Genomic DNA, 15,800 nt, shown 5'->3' with positions numbered 1-15,800 from the left:
AAGCAAATCAAGTACTTAATGAAATGGCAAAAGCTTCCTTGGGCAAAAACCAATTAGGAGTATGAAGATACCCTATGACATAATGAAGCAGTCATTAAAGTCTACAAACAAGCATTGATAAGGGTATCGATGGTTTAAGTGGGAGAAAATACCACTCACAATCATCACGTGCTCACAACACCTTCGTCAATGGATCATTCGTCACATTTATTTGCTTGTACATATGTTTGATAACATGTTTTATCTTGTTTTTATATGGATGTAAAATATATCTCTTCTCACCATCCCCATAGTGTATGAGACAAATGTATGCATTTCGATTAGGGTTGTATTCTATGGTTATGATTCTACTAGATATGTCTTTTTCATTCCGTCGAAAATCGATTTTACGGTATAGACGCTTATGACCTCCCCCTCTATGTCGTGCGGTAATGATTCCTCTGACATTACGACCTTTACTACAACGATGTTGTCCATAGATCAAATTATTTCGTGGATTGGATTTCACTTGACTGTTTATGGCTCCATTGCGTGTACTCAGGGTAAAAGTTTTGTATAAATGTATCACCGTGTTATTAAGTATTTTGCTTTAAGTTCTTTTCTCTATAAGAGGTGGAATAGAATAACCCGGTTGAAGCGTAATGATCATACGTCTGTAATGCATTGTATGTCCCATAATAGGTCCCATTCTTCTACCCTTTCCTGGGAGTCGATGACTATTCATAGCTATTACCTTGACACCAAAGAAGAGTTCGACCCAATGCTTTATTTCTGTCCTAGTTGATCCTAATTCGACATTAGAAGTATATTGATTGTTCCCCAATAACCGAATACATTTTTCTATAAATACTACATATTTGACTCATGTTTTTGTTGAAAAATATGAGCAAAAATAGTTTGTAGGGTAGTAGAGTGATCGCTCACCAGGTACAACTATCCTAAAATGGCCCAATTTATACATGTCATACCCTATTTTCTACGAGTTGTGGTGTAATGTGAAACATCAGCCATCTTAGTACCTTAGAATCACAAGGATGATATAGGGTTGGATGGGGATTTGGGATAGTGTTGGGCGTTTATTAGATTTACAAATTCACATGTAAAGCATATGGGGACTTGCTAATATGCCCGACACTCATGAGCAGTTGTTCATGAACTTGTAACTATTCATTTGCCTTATAAAGTCTTTTTTTTTCCTTTCTCTTTTCTTTTTTTTATCTTGCACACTAAGTGTTTGTTGGATTACTTATAAAGATTTAGGAGATATCGGGATTTGTTTGTCATTCATTTTCGAAACTAATCAATTTACTCTTTTATATGTATTTTGAGATTTAAGTGAGGTTACAACTAAGCTAACCTTTTACGAACAGATAATGCAATGGTGCCTCATGACAGTTAATTTTAACTAAATTTTGAACACCATAGTGGAATTTCAGCCTATTTCATTATCGAGCACAAGTTTGAAACTTCTTTGCTTCTACTATATGCTAATCATTAACTTATTATGTATTCCCTATTATAACATACTTCAAAGAAACTGTATTCATGCAAGGATGCAAATACATTTTCTCTTTTGTTCAATGAAGGGAAAGAAATGGAAAAAAAATCCTACACAATATTCATTCAGCTAAACTTATGAATGAATATGAATGAACAAAAGAGATATACAGAAGGATCACCAAACAACTTCATCTTCAGTGATGGAGTTTTTATTGAGTTCCATCAGAATCTCATCTAATGATATCTAAATATTTGTGTTATAATGAAGGCATGCTTTCATACAAGCTGTTGTTCTAAAGGAGGAAAAGATGATGACTTGTATCTTTATTTTCTGTGACAGGGTGAGATCGGTGCAAATGTCTTAGTAGGCATCCAAGGGCCAGAGGAGGATACGCATGAATTTAAGAATCAAGCTCAAGAACTTGGATATGAGTTTACTTGTGAGATGAGCAATGAGTCCTACCGGCTGTTGATCCCGTAACTGGATCAAACATCCATGCCATTTCTTAGCATGAAAGCGATGCCCAAGTTTCAAACCGAAACTTGCCATGACCATCTTAAGCTTCGCGGATGCTTCAAGAGGAGAAACTTCTTATGAATTCTGATCGTTCCTTAAAATTATTCTTACGGCTGTTCTGTTTTCTTATGTTTGGCCTGGGCTTATTAGCATCATACTTCGGGTCCCAGTAGATATACGAATGCAGGGTCTTGCTCTATCAATTCTTGTGATAGGGTATTTGGATGAGAACAGTTCAATCCTTTTTATTGCTTGATCTTGCTATTTAGGGTCAATGAAGCTTCTCAGTAAAATTAAATTTCTATTTTCTGAATTTGATTACATCACCTAAACCTGTATATGATTTTGGCTTGAGGGGGCAATCTGACATTTGAGAAAGAAAAGTATCATGTCGTCTTATGTTCCTTTGTAACTTGTATGGTATGAAATAACTTGTCAGGTTCTAAAGCTCTGGGGGATTGAAGTGACACCATCATATGTCTTGCAGCAGGAACAACAATGGTTCTCTTCCTATGGTAACATGATGGCCAAGCATGTGATACAAGGAGCTTTATTATCATGTTATTTTTATGATGGAAGAGCTAAGTGTTAGAAGGTGTCACCCAAAGCAGCAAGTTTTGGGACCATGTCATGCCATCAGAGAGGCTAAGAGTGTGAAGCTTAGCTTCTCATGCTTTTCATCCCAGTCCATCCAAGTTGGCAGCATAGCCTCTTGGACATATTATTTCCACTGCTCACTGTACACTCTCTCATCTTTTTCTTTCCAATTTGAGCTTAATAAAATTGTTGGTGACTTACTTTGTTCATGGAAATAGTATCTGAACCGCATCTTAGATGGTTTAGTGGAACACAAGGTGTAAGAATCTCATATTAGAAGATGTTTGGGAAATGTAAAGATGTTGTGAATGGTGAAGAGCTTTTTCTTCCTTAAACAGATAATCTAGTTATGCTTTGTAGCACTTAATAAAGTCTCAAATTAATCAGATTGAGTTGCCATTTCGTTTTTCCTGCAGCTGTAATCAGATTGGAGCTACAAGGGAATGCAACATGTCACAGTTTTCTTTGGCCAATGAGGTTTTACAAGCTTCATTCATACTCCCACCCCTCCTCACTTATGGCACTTTAACTACTCACCTTTTCATCACCCAACTCTCCCTCTCTCGTCCTCTCTGCTCTTCTTAAATGCCTTCCCATCCCCCTCTATCCGTCACCACCAGTACTCAGAGTCTCCACAATATCTGATTTCACAACCTTAACCTCCTCACCACCCACACTCCACTCTCACAACCAGTAGGCTGAAGGAGAGAATGGGTCTTCGGAGAGGTAGAACAGAAACCACCATGATCCTGGTCTCCGTGGTGCATGTGTTGGCTGCAATGGTGGGGGTCTCCTCGGGCCAAGGCCTGGTCCCTGGTGTCATCATCTTCGGCGACTCCGTCGTCGACGCCGGCAACAACAACCACCTCTCCACCCTTGTCAGGGCTAACTTCCCCCCTTACGGCAGAGACTTCGCGCAACACTCGCCAACCGGAAGGTTCTGCAATGGCAAGCTGGCCACTGACTTCACCGGTAGGAAACTCTGTTGCTGTGAGTCTCCATTTGGATCTCAATGCCTTCAGTGAACACGTAACTCCCTGCTCATCTTTATCATCTGCCTGCAGTGGAGAACCTTGGATTTACCTCATACCCACCAGCCTACCTCAGCCAGGATGCCACAGGGAACAATCTCTTGCACGGTGCCAACTTCGCCTCTGCTGCCTCTGGTTACCTCGACAGCACTGCAAACCTATATGTGAGTGCTTCTTGATCTTCCATGGCTGTAGCTGTGGCTATAATATGGCCATGACTCCTTTGTTTTCTTGGCAGCAAGCGATCTCTCTGACGCAGCAGCTGCAGTACTATAAGGAGTACCAGTCGAAGGTGGAGCGCGTGGCCGGGAAGCCCAAGGCGGCGGCCTTGTTCGCCGGTGCCATCAACTTGCTGAGCGCCGGAAGCAGCGACTACGTGCAGAACTACTACATCAATCCCCTGCTCAGCGGGAGCTACACACCCGATCAGTTCTCCGACCTGCTGCTGCAATCATTCACCACTTTTGTTCAGGTCTCCTCTCTCTCTCAACTTGACGAGGTTACTTGAGCAACAGAGTGCAATGAACAGAAGCATTCACGTAGCCACATCTACTCCCCATCACAGTCTTCTTCACTATACTGCTAATTTCTCAGTATTAATTGTGCCCAAACTATTCAATCTCATCTGACTAAGAATGATGTCACGCAGTACAAATGACCGTTCTTTTTGACCACATGGCTGTTGCCAGTACATGCACATAAAGATGAGGGCACCTACGTTTACGTGACCAATCTACTCCACATTAAGATCCTATTTAATGCCATTAAATTAAGAGCATGATGGTTGGATACCCAACATAAGTTGCGAATCTAGAACCATAAATGATCGAACAATGTTGGGAATTCAAGGTGTAGTATTAGCACGCTATTAGAGATCATGATAGGGAGCCATGCAAACTGGGAATCTCACCAAGATCTGTCAATGATAATGAACTGCTCCATGAGACAGAATCTGTACAACATGGGAGGAAGGCGTGTTGGCGTCACGTCGCTGCCGCCGATGGGCTGTCTTCCTGCAGCCGTCACCTTGTTCGGCGGCGGAAGCAACGGCTGCGTCGCACGGCTCAACAAGGACGCGGTCGCCTTCAACAAGAAGATGAATGCCGCAGCTCAAGCCCTCAAGAAGAGCCACCCCGAACTCAAGCTCGTCGTCTTCGACATCTACAACCCTCTCCTGGACCTGATCGACCACCCGGGAAAGAATGGTACGTAAATCTTCTACGACACACAGTGATATCATTCCATAGACGTGCAAAGCTAGCGATTGAAGTGATGTGGTTGCAAGGGTTCTTCGAGGCTAGGAAGGCGTGCTGCGGGACGGGGACGATCGAGACGTCGCTTCTCTGCAACGCGGGGTCCCCGGGGACGTGCAGCAACGCCACCGGTTACGTGTTCTGGGACAGCTTCCACCCCTCGGAGGCTGCGAACAAGGTCTTGGCGGATGCTCTCCTGCTCCAAGGCATCGATCTCATCTCCTAAGAATAACAAAGGCTCATCAGGCCTGTTTAGAGCAGAGTCTTGGATTCTCCTTGTCGTTGTTGTATTAGAGCTTCAGTAGAGTAGTACTGCGGTTGCAGGTGGTTGGCTTAACCACTGTTCTCGATTGTGATGGTGGCTTCACCCTCTTCTATTGTATGGTAGCTTGATGCCTTTAGATTGTGACTGTTCTTCTTCTTCTTTTTCTTCTTCTTCCGCTGATGAATACTTTTCATGGATGCTAAGGAGATCAAGATAGCTGCACTGGTGAAGATCCAATAACAGACTGATCAGCCACAAAGATCTTTTGAGTTGCTCTTGGTTTTGCAGCAAAGAGCAAGAGTAGCACGCAGAAATCTACATCTCAAATAGCTTTTGTGAAGAGTGATTTTGATTCGCTAATTGTTTTGGACAATCCTGAATGATCCACGGGTCATATCTAACAATTATGTCCTAGCATTTACCGAGTGAAACTACAATATAGACTCATAAAAGCTTACTACAAACATGCTTTGCAACCCAGTTTTTCTGTCGAGTGCTTTCAGTCACAAGTAATGAATATACAGTGACACTTACTCATTTAAGTATATTTCTTTGATAAAGTTACAATTGTTTTAAAGTACTTTTCTTTATGATCAAAGAATTCTAGTTGGTTAGCAATTATAAAATACTTAATTTCATAATTCTGTATGAATGATTGTTTTATACACTAATACTTATTTTAGTATTTAGGGGTTAGAAAGAAGTTTATAAATTGCGGGTATTGACAGAAGATCCCATAGAGATCTCTCTTAAACTCTATATCTTTTGGATGCATCCTTAAATGGTGAGTCTTTTGTTTTTAGTTCTATATCCTTGTTTATTATCCTTGGATGGTGAACTTTTTGTATCCCTTTATGATTTTAAATTTAGTTATGAGTTATCTTTTTTTATTTTATTAAAGTATTATCGTGAGTTCATTCCTTTTCCAACCGAAAAACTTATTCGAGCAAATACAATTATACTATCAACTTTCTTTCAAAATTTATTCTACGTTACCCCTTGTATCAGTTTGGTATCAAAGCTAAAGGTTAAAAATCATGATAAGGTGGAACGAAAATGATGTAGTTGGTAAAGGTATTGACCATAAAGATCATATTGAGTCATTGAGACTACCATTATGAAGATTACTATATAATCTATAAGAAAAAAATAAAATAATTAAAGAACTTCAAAGTAAAAATAACTAGCATGAAAATGATGTCCAAAAGTTTACTTCTGATGATGATATGTATCCTTACCTAAGGGAGTTAAGAAGATTTCGGTCAGGACATGAAGCTCAAGATGAGTGGTAGAACAAATGCTAACTTATGATTGAATATTTCAAAATTTGAAGGTAAAATCAATGTTGATGACTTTATCGATTGGTTTAATATAGTAAAACGAATTTTTGATTTTTATAAATCACTAGAATAAAAGAAGGTAAAACTTATGACACTCAAACTCAAACAGAATGCATATTTTTGGTGGGAAGATTTGAAGAAGCAAAAGAATGTTACGGAAAGAGTAAGATCGTGATATGGGAGAAAATAAAAAGGGAGTTGAAGAAAAAATATTTACCTAACAATTATAGGCAAGAGATCTTTCACAAAATCTATGGTTTCAAGCAAAACATCTTAGTGTGGAGGAGTACATAGTAGAATTTGATAATCTCATGTTAAAATGTGAGCTTGTGGAACTAGAAGAACAAACTATTGCAAGATACTTAGGAGGTCTAAAATATGAGATTGCTAAAGTGATTCAATTGCAGCCATATTAGTCCTTACTGATGTAAGCAAGTTGGCTTTAAAAGTTAAAAAACAATAGAAGTTTGAAAAGAGTTTTCGGTATAGGTCAAAAGAAGGCTATACGAAAGGAAAAAATTTCAAGCCTATTGTCTAGAGTAAGGTGGTATCAAAGGTGCAAGATAAGGGTGAAGGATCTGCTGGCTACAAACAAACACATAATTCTTCTACTCCAAGTGGCAAAAAATGCTTCAAATGTCATGGTTTTGAGCATATTGCTTCAAATTGTCCAAATATGAGGATTTTTACTTGGTTGAAGATCATAGTGATGGAGGAGAAAATAAAACCAACGACGACTAAAATATGATGATGATGAGGAAGAGATTACTTATGTTGATTATGGATTGTCTATTGTATTGCAATGTAGCTTATAAGTATCCTATGTGACCAAGAATAAAAGTTAGGTGAGAAAACACATGTTTCACACTAAATGTATTTCTCATGGCAAGGTATGCTTGGTGATCATCAATAATGGCAGCTTTGAGAATATGGTATATTTAGAGATAGTGCAAAAGCTAAAATTGGATATAATCCCTCATCAACATCCTTACTAATTATGTTGGTTGCAAAAAGGAAATAACATTAAGGTGACTAAAAGATGTTTAGTTTCATTTTCTATTGGCAAATATTATAAAGATGAAGTATGGTGTGATGTTTCTCCTATGGACGCTTGTTATTTACTGTTAGGTAGACCTTGGCATTGTGATAGGAGAGTGTTATATGATGGATACAAACATACTTATTTTTTTAAAATAAATAAAAATAAGATTATTTTAGCGTTATTATAACCTTATGAAATTAATCCACCTAAGAAGAAAGTTAGTGTTTTTATGTCATATGGTGAATGCAAGGGTGAATTAGAAATGTGTGGTCACATTTCAACTCTAGTAGTAGTAGAGGAGAAGGAACAACACAAGGAGATACAAGCAATCATGAAACCAATCCTAGAGAAGTTTCAAGATATTACACTAGAAGAGATTTCATATGGCCTTCCACCTTTGAGAGACATCCAGCATCATATTGATCTTATTCTGGGGGTTATTATACCTAATAAGGTAGCCTACAAAGTGAGTCCCAAGGAGCATGAAGAACTTCAAATGTAAGTGGATGAGTTAATAGAAAACATGTTGATTCTGGAGAGCATAAGTCCTTATACGGTTCTAGTCTTGTTGGTGCCTAAGAAGGATAATTCTTGAAGAACATGTATAGACAGTCGTGTCATCAATAAAATCACTATTGACTATCGTTTTTTCATTCCAAGGTTAGATGATTTATTTGATCAATTGTATGGTGCTTCTATATTCTCTAAAATTGATTTGAGGAGTGACTATCACCAAATAAGAATGAGACCTGAAGATAAATAGAAAATAATATTTAAAATTAGAGAAGACTTATGTGAATAGTTGGTTATTCCATTTGGACTATCTAATGCTCCTAATACTTTTATGAGATTTATGAATCATATACTTAAGCCATATATTAGAACTTTTATTATAGTTTACTTAGATGACATATTGGTATACAACAAGAGTGAAGAAGAGTATATGAATCATCTTAAAGAGATCTTTCTTATTTGAGGCAGCAAAAGCTTTATACTAATCTAAAGAAGTATGATTTCTTTACTCCTAGTATTGTATTTTTGGGATATGTTATTTTAAAAGATGGAATCATGATTGATTAAAGTAAGGTGGAGGCTATTCTTAATTGGCCAACACCTACTTCATTATATAATGTGAGGAGTTTGCATAGCTTAATCTCTTTTTTCAATAGATTCATCAAGGGTTTCAGTTCTATTATTGCTCCAATCACTTAATGCCTAAAAATGTGATAAATTTAAATGGACTAGTGAGGCTGATGATGTCTTTAAATTGTTAAAAGAAATTATTGATGCATTAAGCATAAAGCATTCTTTATTATCGATAATGAACGTTAAAATGGTTGGATCTAAGACATTCAAAGATCTCCGATGTAAATTTTGACTTAATTTGGCAGAATTAAAAATCAGGTTCCTTTCAACAATTTTCTATCTTTGATGATTTTCTTTTCTAAGCTAACATCTTGTGTATTACATCTTATTTTTTGAGACAAGTAATTCTAGTTGAAGGTCATGATAGTATTTTGGGAGAACATTTCAGTAGAGACAAGACTCTAGCTCTTGTTCAATCAAATTTCTATTGGCCTAAGATATTCAAATGTGTTGAGAGACATGCAAAATAATATAGAGTGTGTCATTTGATAAAAATATGAAATCAAAATTCTGGTTTGTACACTCTATTGATAGTGCTAAATGTTCCATGGAAGTGAGTCTTGATTTCATTTTGAGATTGCCAAGAACTCAAAGGAACAAAGATTCTATCATGGTTGTTGTTGATAGATTTTTAAAAATATTTCAATTTGTTCCCTATAATAAATCAAATAATGTCTTTCATATTGCTGATTTATATTTTAAGGAGATTATTAAATTACATGGTATTTCAAGAACTATGGTGCTTGAACAAGATTCAAAATTTCTTAGTCATTTTTTCATAACTCTTTGGAGGAAGTTGGGTACTTCCTTGAATTTTAGTAGCTCGCATCATCTACAAACTGATGAGCAAACTGAGGTGACGAACAAAAGCTTACGAAACTTGCTTAGAAAATATATTGGCAAGAACATTAAGCAATGAGATCTTATTTTTTCATAAATTGAATTTGCCTATAATCATTCTATACATCATAGCATTGGTAAGAGTCTTTTTAAGATTATTTATGGTACTAATCATACTGGTCCCTTGGACTTAATCCCTTATTCTACAACTAAGCAATTTAGCAGAGATGTTGATGAAAGAGGTAAGTAGATAAAGTTGTATGAGAGTGTTAAAGCAATCATTATGAAACAAAATGAGAGGTACATACAAGCTACTAATAAACACAGAAAACACATGGAGTTTAATATAGGTGATTTGGTCTGGATTCATTTAAGGAAGGAGAGGTTTTCACTAAGTAAATTTGAAAAATTGAAACCAAAGGTTGATGATTCATTCAAGGTACTTAAGAAAATTGGTAAGAATGCTTATGAGATCGAACTATATGAAGATTATGGAGTGTCCCCAACATTTAATGTGGTTGATTTAAGTCTTTATCATAATTATGTTGATGAAACAAACGAGGACTTGAGGACAAGTCTTTTTCACCTAGAAGAGATTGACACGGGAGCATCTAATTTGCTACAATCAGCTCGTGTAGACCTAGTTGATGCTATAGTATTCTGTACAGCCCATAATATTATCTCATAGTCTTTTACTTAGCTCATTCAAATATGACAGCTCATGAGCATATTTCTTGGATAAAGTTACAACTATTTCAATATACTTTTCTTTATGACCAATGAATGCATTAAAAAAATTGGTTACTAATTATAAAATACTTAATTTCATAATTCCAGGGTTGTTTCATGCACTAGTACTTATTTTGATGTTTAGGGGTTAGAAAAGAGTTTAGAAATTAAGGATATTGGTAGAAGCTCTCTTGAAGTTCTCTCTTAAACTCTATATCTCTTGAATGCGTCCTTGAGTAGTAAGTCTTTTGGTTTTAGTTTTGTATGATTGTTTAGTGAACTTTTTGTTTTCCTTTGTGATTTTAAACTCTGATGAGTTATTTTTTTTATTTTATTAAAGTATTATTGTGAGTTAATTTCTTTTCTATCCAAAAAATTTATTCCAAAATATAACTGGATTATCGACTTTTCTTTCGAAATAAAACTTATGTAATGTAAATGTCTTTCCTTAGTTTACTCTTTCATAAAGATAAAACTTATGGACTATTTTTTAGCTCTAGCTAGTATACTACAATAATTTCTGAAGGTATTTAAGGTAAATTGAGTTAAGTCCCACAGGCTAACCCAAATCAATGACCACTCTGCATAGACCATGATATTACTATCTCATAATATCTTGACTTGGCTCTAGAAATCTGATTGATAAAAGTTCAAATCCTCTTTCAACAAACAAAAGTGATTCTGAAACTAAAACCAGCTTGGTAAAAGATAGATGCAGGTAATAAAGTAAACGTTTACTTAGTTTTATGATAATTTAACGAGGCTCACAAATTGTGTTAGCCTCCAAACCTATAAAATCACTGGTATATATAAGGAAGCTAACGAATGTGCCCACTGGTTAGTAAATTTTACAAAATGTAACCACATAAACTTTATCCAGAGGTCTAAGTGGCCTCCTATTTTGTATTCTCTTTTGAGCTCTGACAAATGATTAGGGTTCCTTCTTTTTTGTTAAAACATATTATTAAAAAACCATATATGTGTGAATATATAACTTACCAATAAACTATAATTTTATTGATGAGTTTAGATTTTTTTTTATTTTTTTTGTAAAAAGGTAAGTGACGAAGATGATATTTGAGTCCAAGACTTTGTGATGATCCGCTAAAATCTTAACTAGCTAAGCTAATTTCACTAGCACCTTCAGTTTAAAAATTTATTTGACAATAACTTCATGAATATATCAAATATTTATGAACTTATAAACGAGCACGAGTAAGGTTTTAAATAAATCAAAACGACTTGATCTCATTTGTAACCTCGAGGCTTTGAGGATGGATAGATTTCATGGACCTTACATGGCTCAACACAATGAGTTTCACTGTGATGGGAGAGGAATGCCAAGTGGATGGCTGACTCTCTTATAGACTGATGAAATGCTTGATATAATTGTGCTTCTCCGCTGTCACTTACGTTGTGAACCTTCATCTACTTTACGTGACTACTGCAACCATGGGTGGATGTCAAGTATGCAATTATAAGTTGCATTATTAAACGGATTGGAGACTTGGAGTACCCAGTGATCTGATTGATGATTGGTCTCATCCTTTCATGGCTGGACTTGGATCAAATTTTGGCATTCTAACCAACATTGCCTACTGCACCGAAGTGATTATACTATACTTTATCTCAGTTTGACATATTCTAATTTTGAGTAAAAGAAATTATATGCACACTTTCTTTCTCTTGTTCCATTTGATAATTTCATGTGAAATTGATTTAAGATTTGGTAGTGGTTTAGGGTATGTTCTCTTAGGCCTTTTCCTAAAGCCACAGATCCCATTTTTACTATTGTATATCTCTCTCTTCTATATTAAATCATACTCATAACCTCCAAAGATTAGAATTTTATTGACAAATATTTTTTGATTGTTATGATAACTATAACACTCTTCAATTTAATCTGCTATTAGAAGTATTCAAATATTTGAATTGATTTATGAGAGTTTGATGGGTATATTATTATTAATTTGGGTCCGATAATTTATGTTAGTATTTCTGACTTAACAAGTTGCTTTTAGTAAACAAAAATCTTTGTTACATGATAAAATGACTGTAATAACATTGTGCACCAGTACACACCTAAATATACCAAATAATATACTTTCTTAGGCATAAAAGAAAAATAATTGAGATGAAAATTTTATAAACTCTAATACATATATTTTTTGAAGATTGTTACAAAATTGTTAATTCAAGATACATTGATGTTTTTCATTTTGTGATTCTTTTGGATACTTGGCCACATTTCTCTTATTATTGATGACCAAGGTAGACCCAATATTAATATTTTAATATTTTTTATTTCAAAAAAATTTGAAAAAGAGAAATATATTCAATTAGTATGTGTTTCCAATGGCCGGAAAATTAAACTTCACTATAATATATCCTACATAGTGCATATTGCTCTCAAAAGATCATGGAGACAATCCTACCAAATTGTCACATGAGAGAGACAAGTGACAATGAAGAAATGAAAAGATTCCATCATCGTAAAAGTGAAGGAGATAAGAGAGAGCATAATACTTGGTCAAAAGATGAACACCGTGCACACTTTGAGGTGGGGAACGATGAGAGTACAATCCTAATTGAACAAGTAGGTTGCAGGCATATATAAATGATTTAGGGTGGGGTAGCTAAGATATATCTTATTATACCTACTTGAATAGGTTGGAAATAGAACATGGAAAATGAATTTATGTATTTTTTTTTCAAAACGAAAAATATTGTCAGTACATAATGGATTTTTATCAAAGAATATGATGCTTATCTTGAGTCTAATATGAAATCTCGATTAACATAATCTCTATGATAATCTTCGCTTTTGAATTTTTATTTAGCTAAAAGAAATGCGAGCTTATTTCTTGATTTTATTTTCATAAAATATATATTATTTTTATTTTTTGAAAAATCTAGGTCAGTGGTGGATAAAATATTGTCTTTATCATAAATCTCTTTAGAGAAAACAATCTTACGATTTGTACGATGAGATGGCTACGTCTAATTGTGTGATCTGTGATGTCAGTGCCGACTTGATCTTCACATATGTGGATTAACGTATTCACGATGACAATAACAAGTCATAAATGTTAAATATTTGTACATGCTTGGTTGGAGGATTAAGATATTCGAGAGCTTGAAGCATGTTTTTGTTTTTCCTTTGATCCAAAGTATCTCACGGCATGCAGTGGTTTATAGTAGGGATGGTGAAAATGATTTATAATGTATACAAATTTGTATGGAGGTCATCATACATTATGTTGTCAACTTAGCCAAACAAGACTCAACTCTTGCAGAAGAAGAAAAAGAAGGTTTATATATCATATTCATATATGTAGAAAAATCATGTGACATCTAGCTTACCTACATGTGAAATATTTTTTTGATTTAAAATGCTTTTTTATAGGCTACATGGGGACACTTCAATATCATCTCGAAAGAAAAATCTACCATAGAATGTGTTGGTCAGTTGCTGTAGATTGACCGGACATGTCCGCCACTGATAATAATGAAAATTTTCTTGTCATTTTCTTTGAATATTTTTCCTTTTTTTCACTTCCATTCCTCTCGTCGATATTTTTTTCCTGAATTAGAGTTGTTTTTGTTAAACTCTTTTCTTCTTTTATTCACATTATTTGTTTGTTTTCTCATATTAAACTATAGTTTCGAATGGACTAGACTCATATTTAACTATGGATATGAGTGAGTGTGCGACTTTATTTTCTATTTTGATTTAATAGGATTGAAAGATTAATAATATATTATTTATAGAAGAAAAGCTTACTAATGAAAGTCAAGAGAAACTGCCAAGATGATTTTTATGTGGCCACTCCTAAGATTAAAGAAAAAATTCATCATATATGTTAAGATAAATATTGATTATTTAGGACAAAAAAACGATTTGGAGCTAATTGAATCTCTTTTCGAGCCGATCTGAACTCCTCTAGAAAATATCTAAACCATATAGAACTATGTTAGGACACTCTCGACAATACTTTTCTAATACCTAAGTTGATAAGTTGGATGAGTCGAACCAAATATGTTCATTGTCTTAAGACATACTTATGAGTCCTTTTTATAGCATATACTTAGGACCGTTACACCCTCTTATTATGCACTTTTTGTGAGGAGTTTGTATAATGTTTCGTTGTGTTGCTCATGTGAAGCTCACTGGCCAATCCATATAGAATTGAGGTATCCTTCACGTGTATATGATGTATAGATCATGTGGAGTCGACTCTATGGTCTTGTCATATCAGCCAAGTGAAGTTGAGGTGATGAAATAGATCTATTTGGTATAATATTATCGTATTGTTCATGTGGAGTTGAGTTGTTGAGATAGAGCTCTCATGTTAGGTGTGTGACATTAGAAATAACTTGTAATTTAAAAATATTTTAAGAGAAGTGTAGGATCGAGAAAAAAAAAAAAGGAATAAATTATAGAAGAACAACTACAAATCTATATTTGATGTTTTTGAGAAATAAGGTGAAAAAAGGGATTGAACCCTAATTTTTAGATTAAGATGACATATTAAGATTAGAATTAGATTATACATCACTAATGATTCTGATAATCAAATTTTGAAAGAATATCAAACACATAAGGATTTACTTAGTGGTTATGTCATAGATTGGAATAAAGATATTGAGGAATCATATAATTCCTTGTTAAAGTGGTTTGAAAACTCTATTCTATTGTAGAATCTACTTGGAAGCTAAAATAAGAAATGAAGAACGCTTACCTCTATACTTTTATTGATTGGGATATGATAATTTAGAGGACTAAATTTTCTTGTAAGAGGGTGAAGTGTAATATTCTTTAATTTTGAATTATTTATGATATGATAAATTTTAATTATTTAATATAAAAATATTTAATAATTTCTTACATTAAGTAATTTTATATTGAAAGATTAATGTTAGGGACCAAATTATGAATTATAGAATTTGAATATAATTTGTAAAAAAATTTATGTTAAGTTAGTGGAGGAAAAAAAATAAAAAAAAAGAGAAAAAAAAAGTGATATGTGTCACTAACTAACCGAAAGGTATGTACCACCTACATTTACTATATTATTGACATATATATTTTTTGTTGCATGCTTATCATCTTGAAACATCTCGTGTTAGTTGAATATTTATAATTAGAGAGTAAAAAGTGAAAAAAATTATATTTTGTTTAAGATAGATTCAATTATAATGTAATGTGATAGAGGTGGTATTTTCATCATAACAATATATTTGTTAGGTCAATGATACTTTGTATATTTGTTTATATATATATATATATATATATATATATATATATATATATATATATATATATATATATATATATATATATATATATATATATATATTTTGCATCCATAAATAATAGGTGTAGTTTCGTGAGAATATAAAGGAAAAGTTATTAAAGATGGTACAAATTATTCAACAAGAGTTATAGATTTTTATGGTTAAACAAGATAACTCAATTAATATTAACGAGTGAAAGGAGAAAATTAATAATAAAGACTCTACGAGAAATAATAAAATAA

The 15,800-nt window shown here is 34.1% G+C and overlaps 1 protein-coding gene across 1 annotated transcript; it reads left to right on the top strand.

Moving 5' to 3' along the window:
- The first annotated feature begins 3,211 nt into the window (after positions 1–3,211).
- On the top strand, positions 3,212–5,299 carry LOC135651500 (GDSL esterase/lipase At5g03810-like). The gene is made up of 5 exons (XM_065171587.1): positions 3,212–3,586; positions 3,679–3,809; positions 3,884–4,117; positions 4,595–4,850; positions 4,931–5,299. The coding sequence occupies exons 1-5, from the start codon at positions 3,325–3,327 to the stop codon at positions 5,122–5,124; spliced, it is 1,077 nt and encodes a 358-aa protein (XP_065027659.1). The 5' UTR covers positions 3,212–3,324; the 3' UTR covers positions 5,125–5,299.
- Positions 5,300–15,800: the final 10,501 nt, after the last annotated feature.

The sequence above is a fragment of the Musa acuminata genome, chromosome BXJ1-4, assembly GCF_036884655.1.
Source record: "Musa acuminata AAA Group cultivar baxijiao chromosome BXJ1-4, Cavendish_Baxijiao_AAA, whole genome shotgun sequence".
Classification (NCBI taxonomy): Eukaryota; Viridiplantae; Streptophyta; class Magnoliopsida; order Zingiberales; family Musaceae; genus Musa; species Musa acuminata.
The sequence above is the reverse complement of the archived record's forward strand: the minus strand, read 5'-3'. Positions and strand labels throughout refer to the sequence as shown.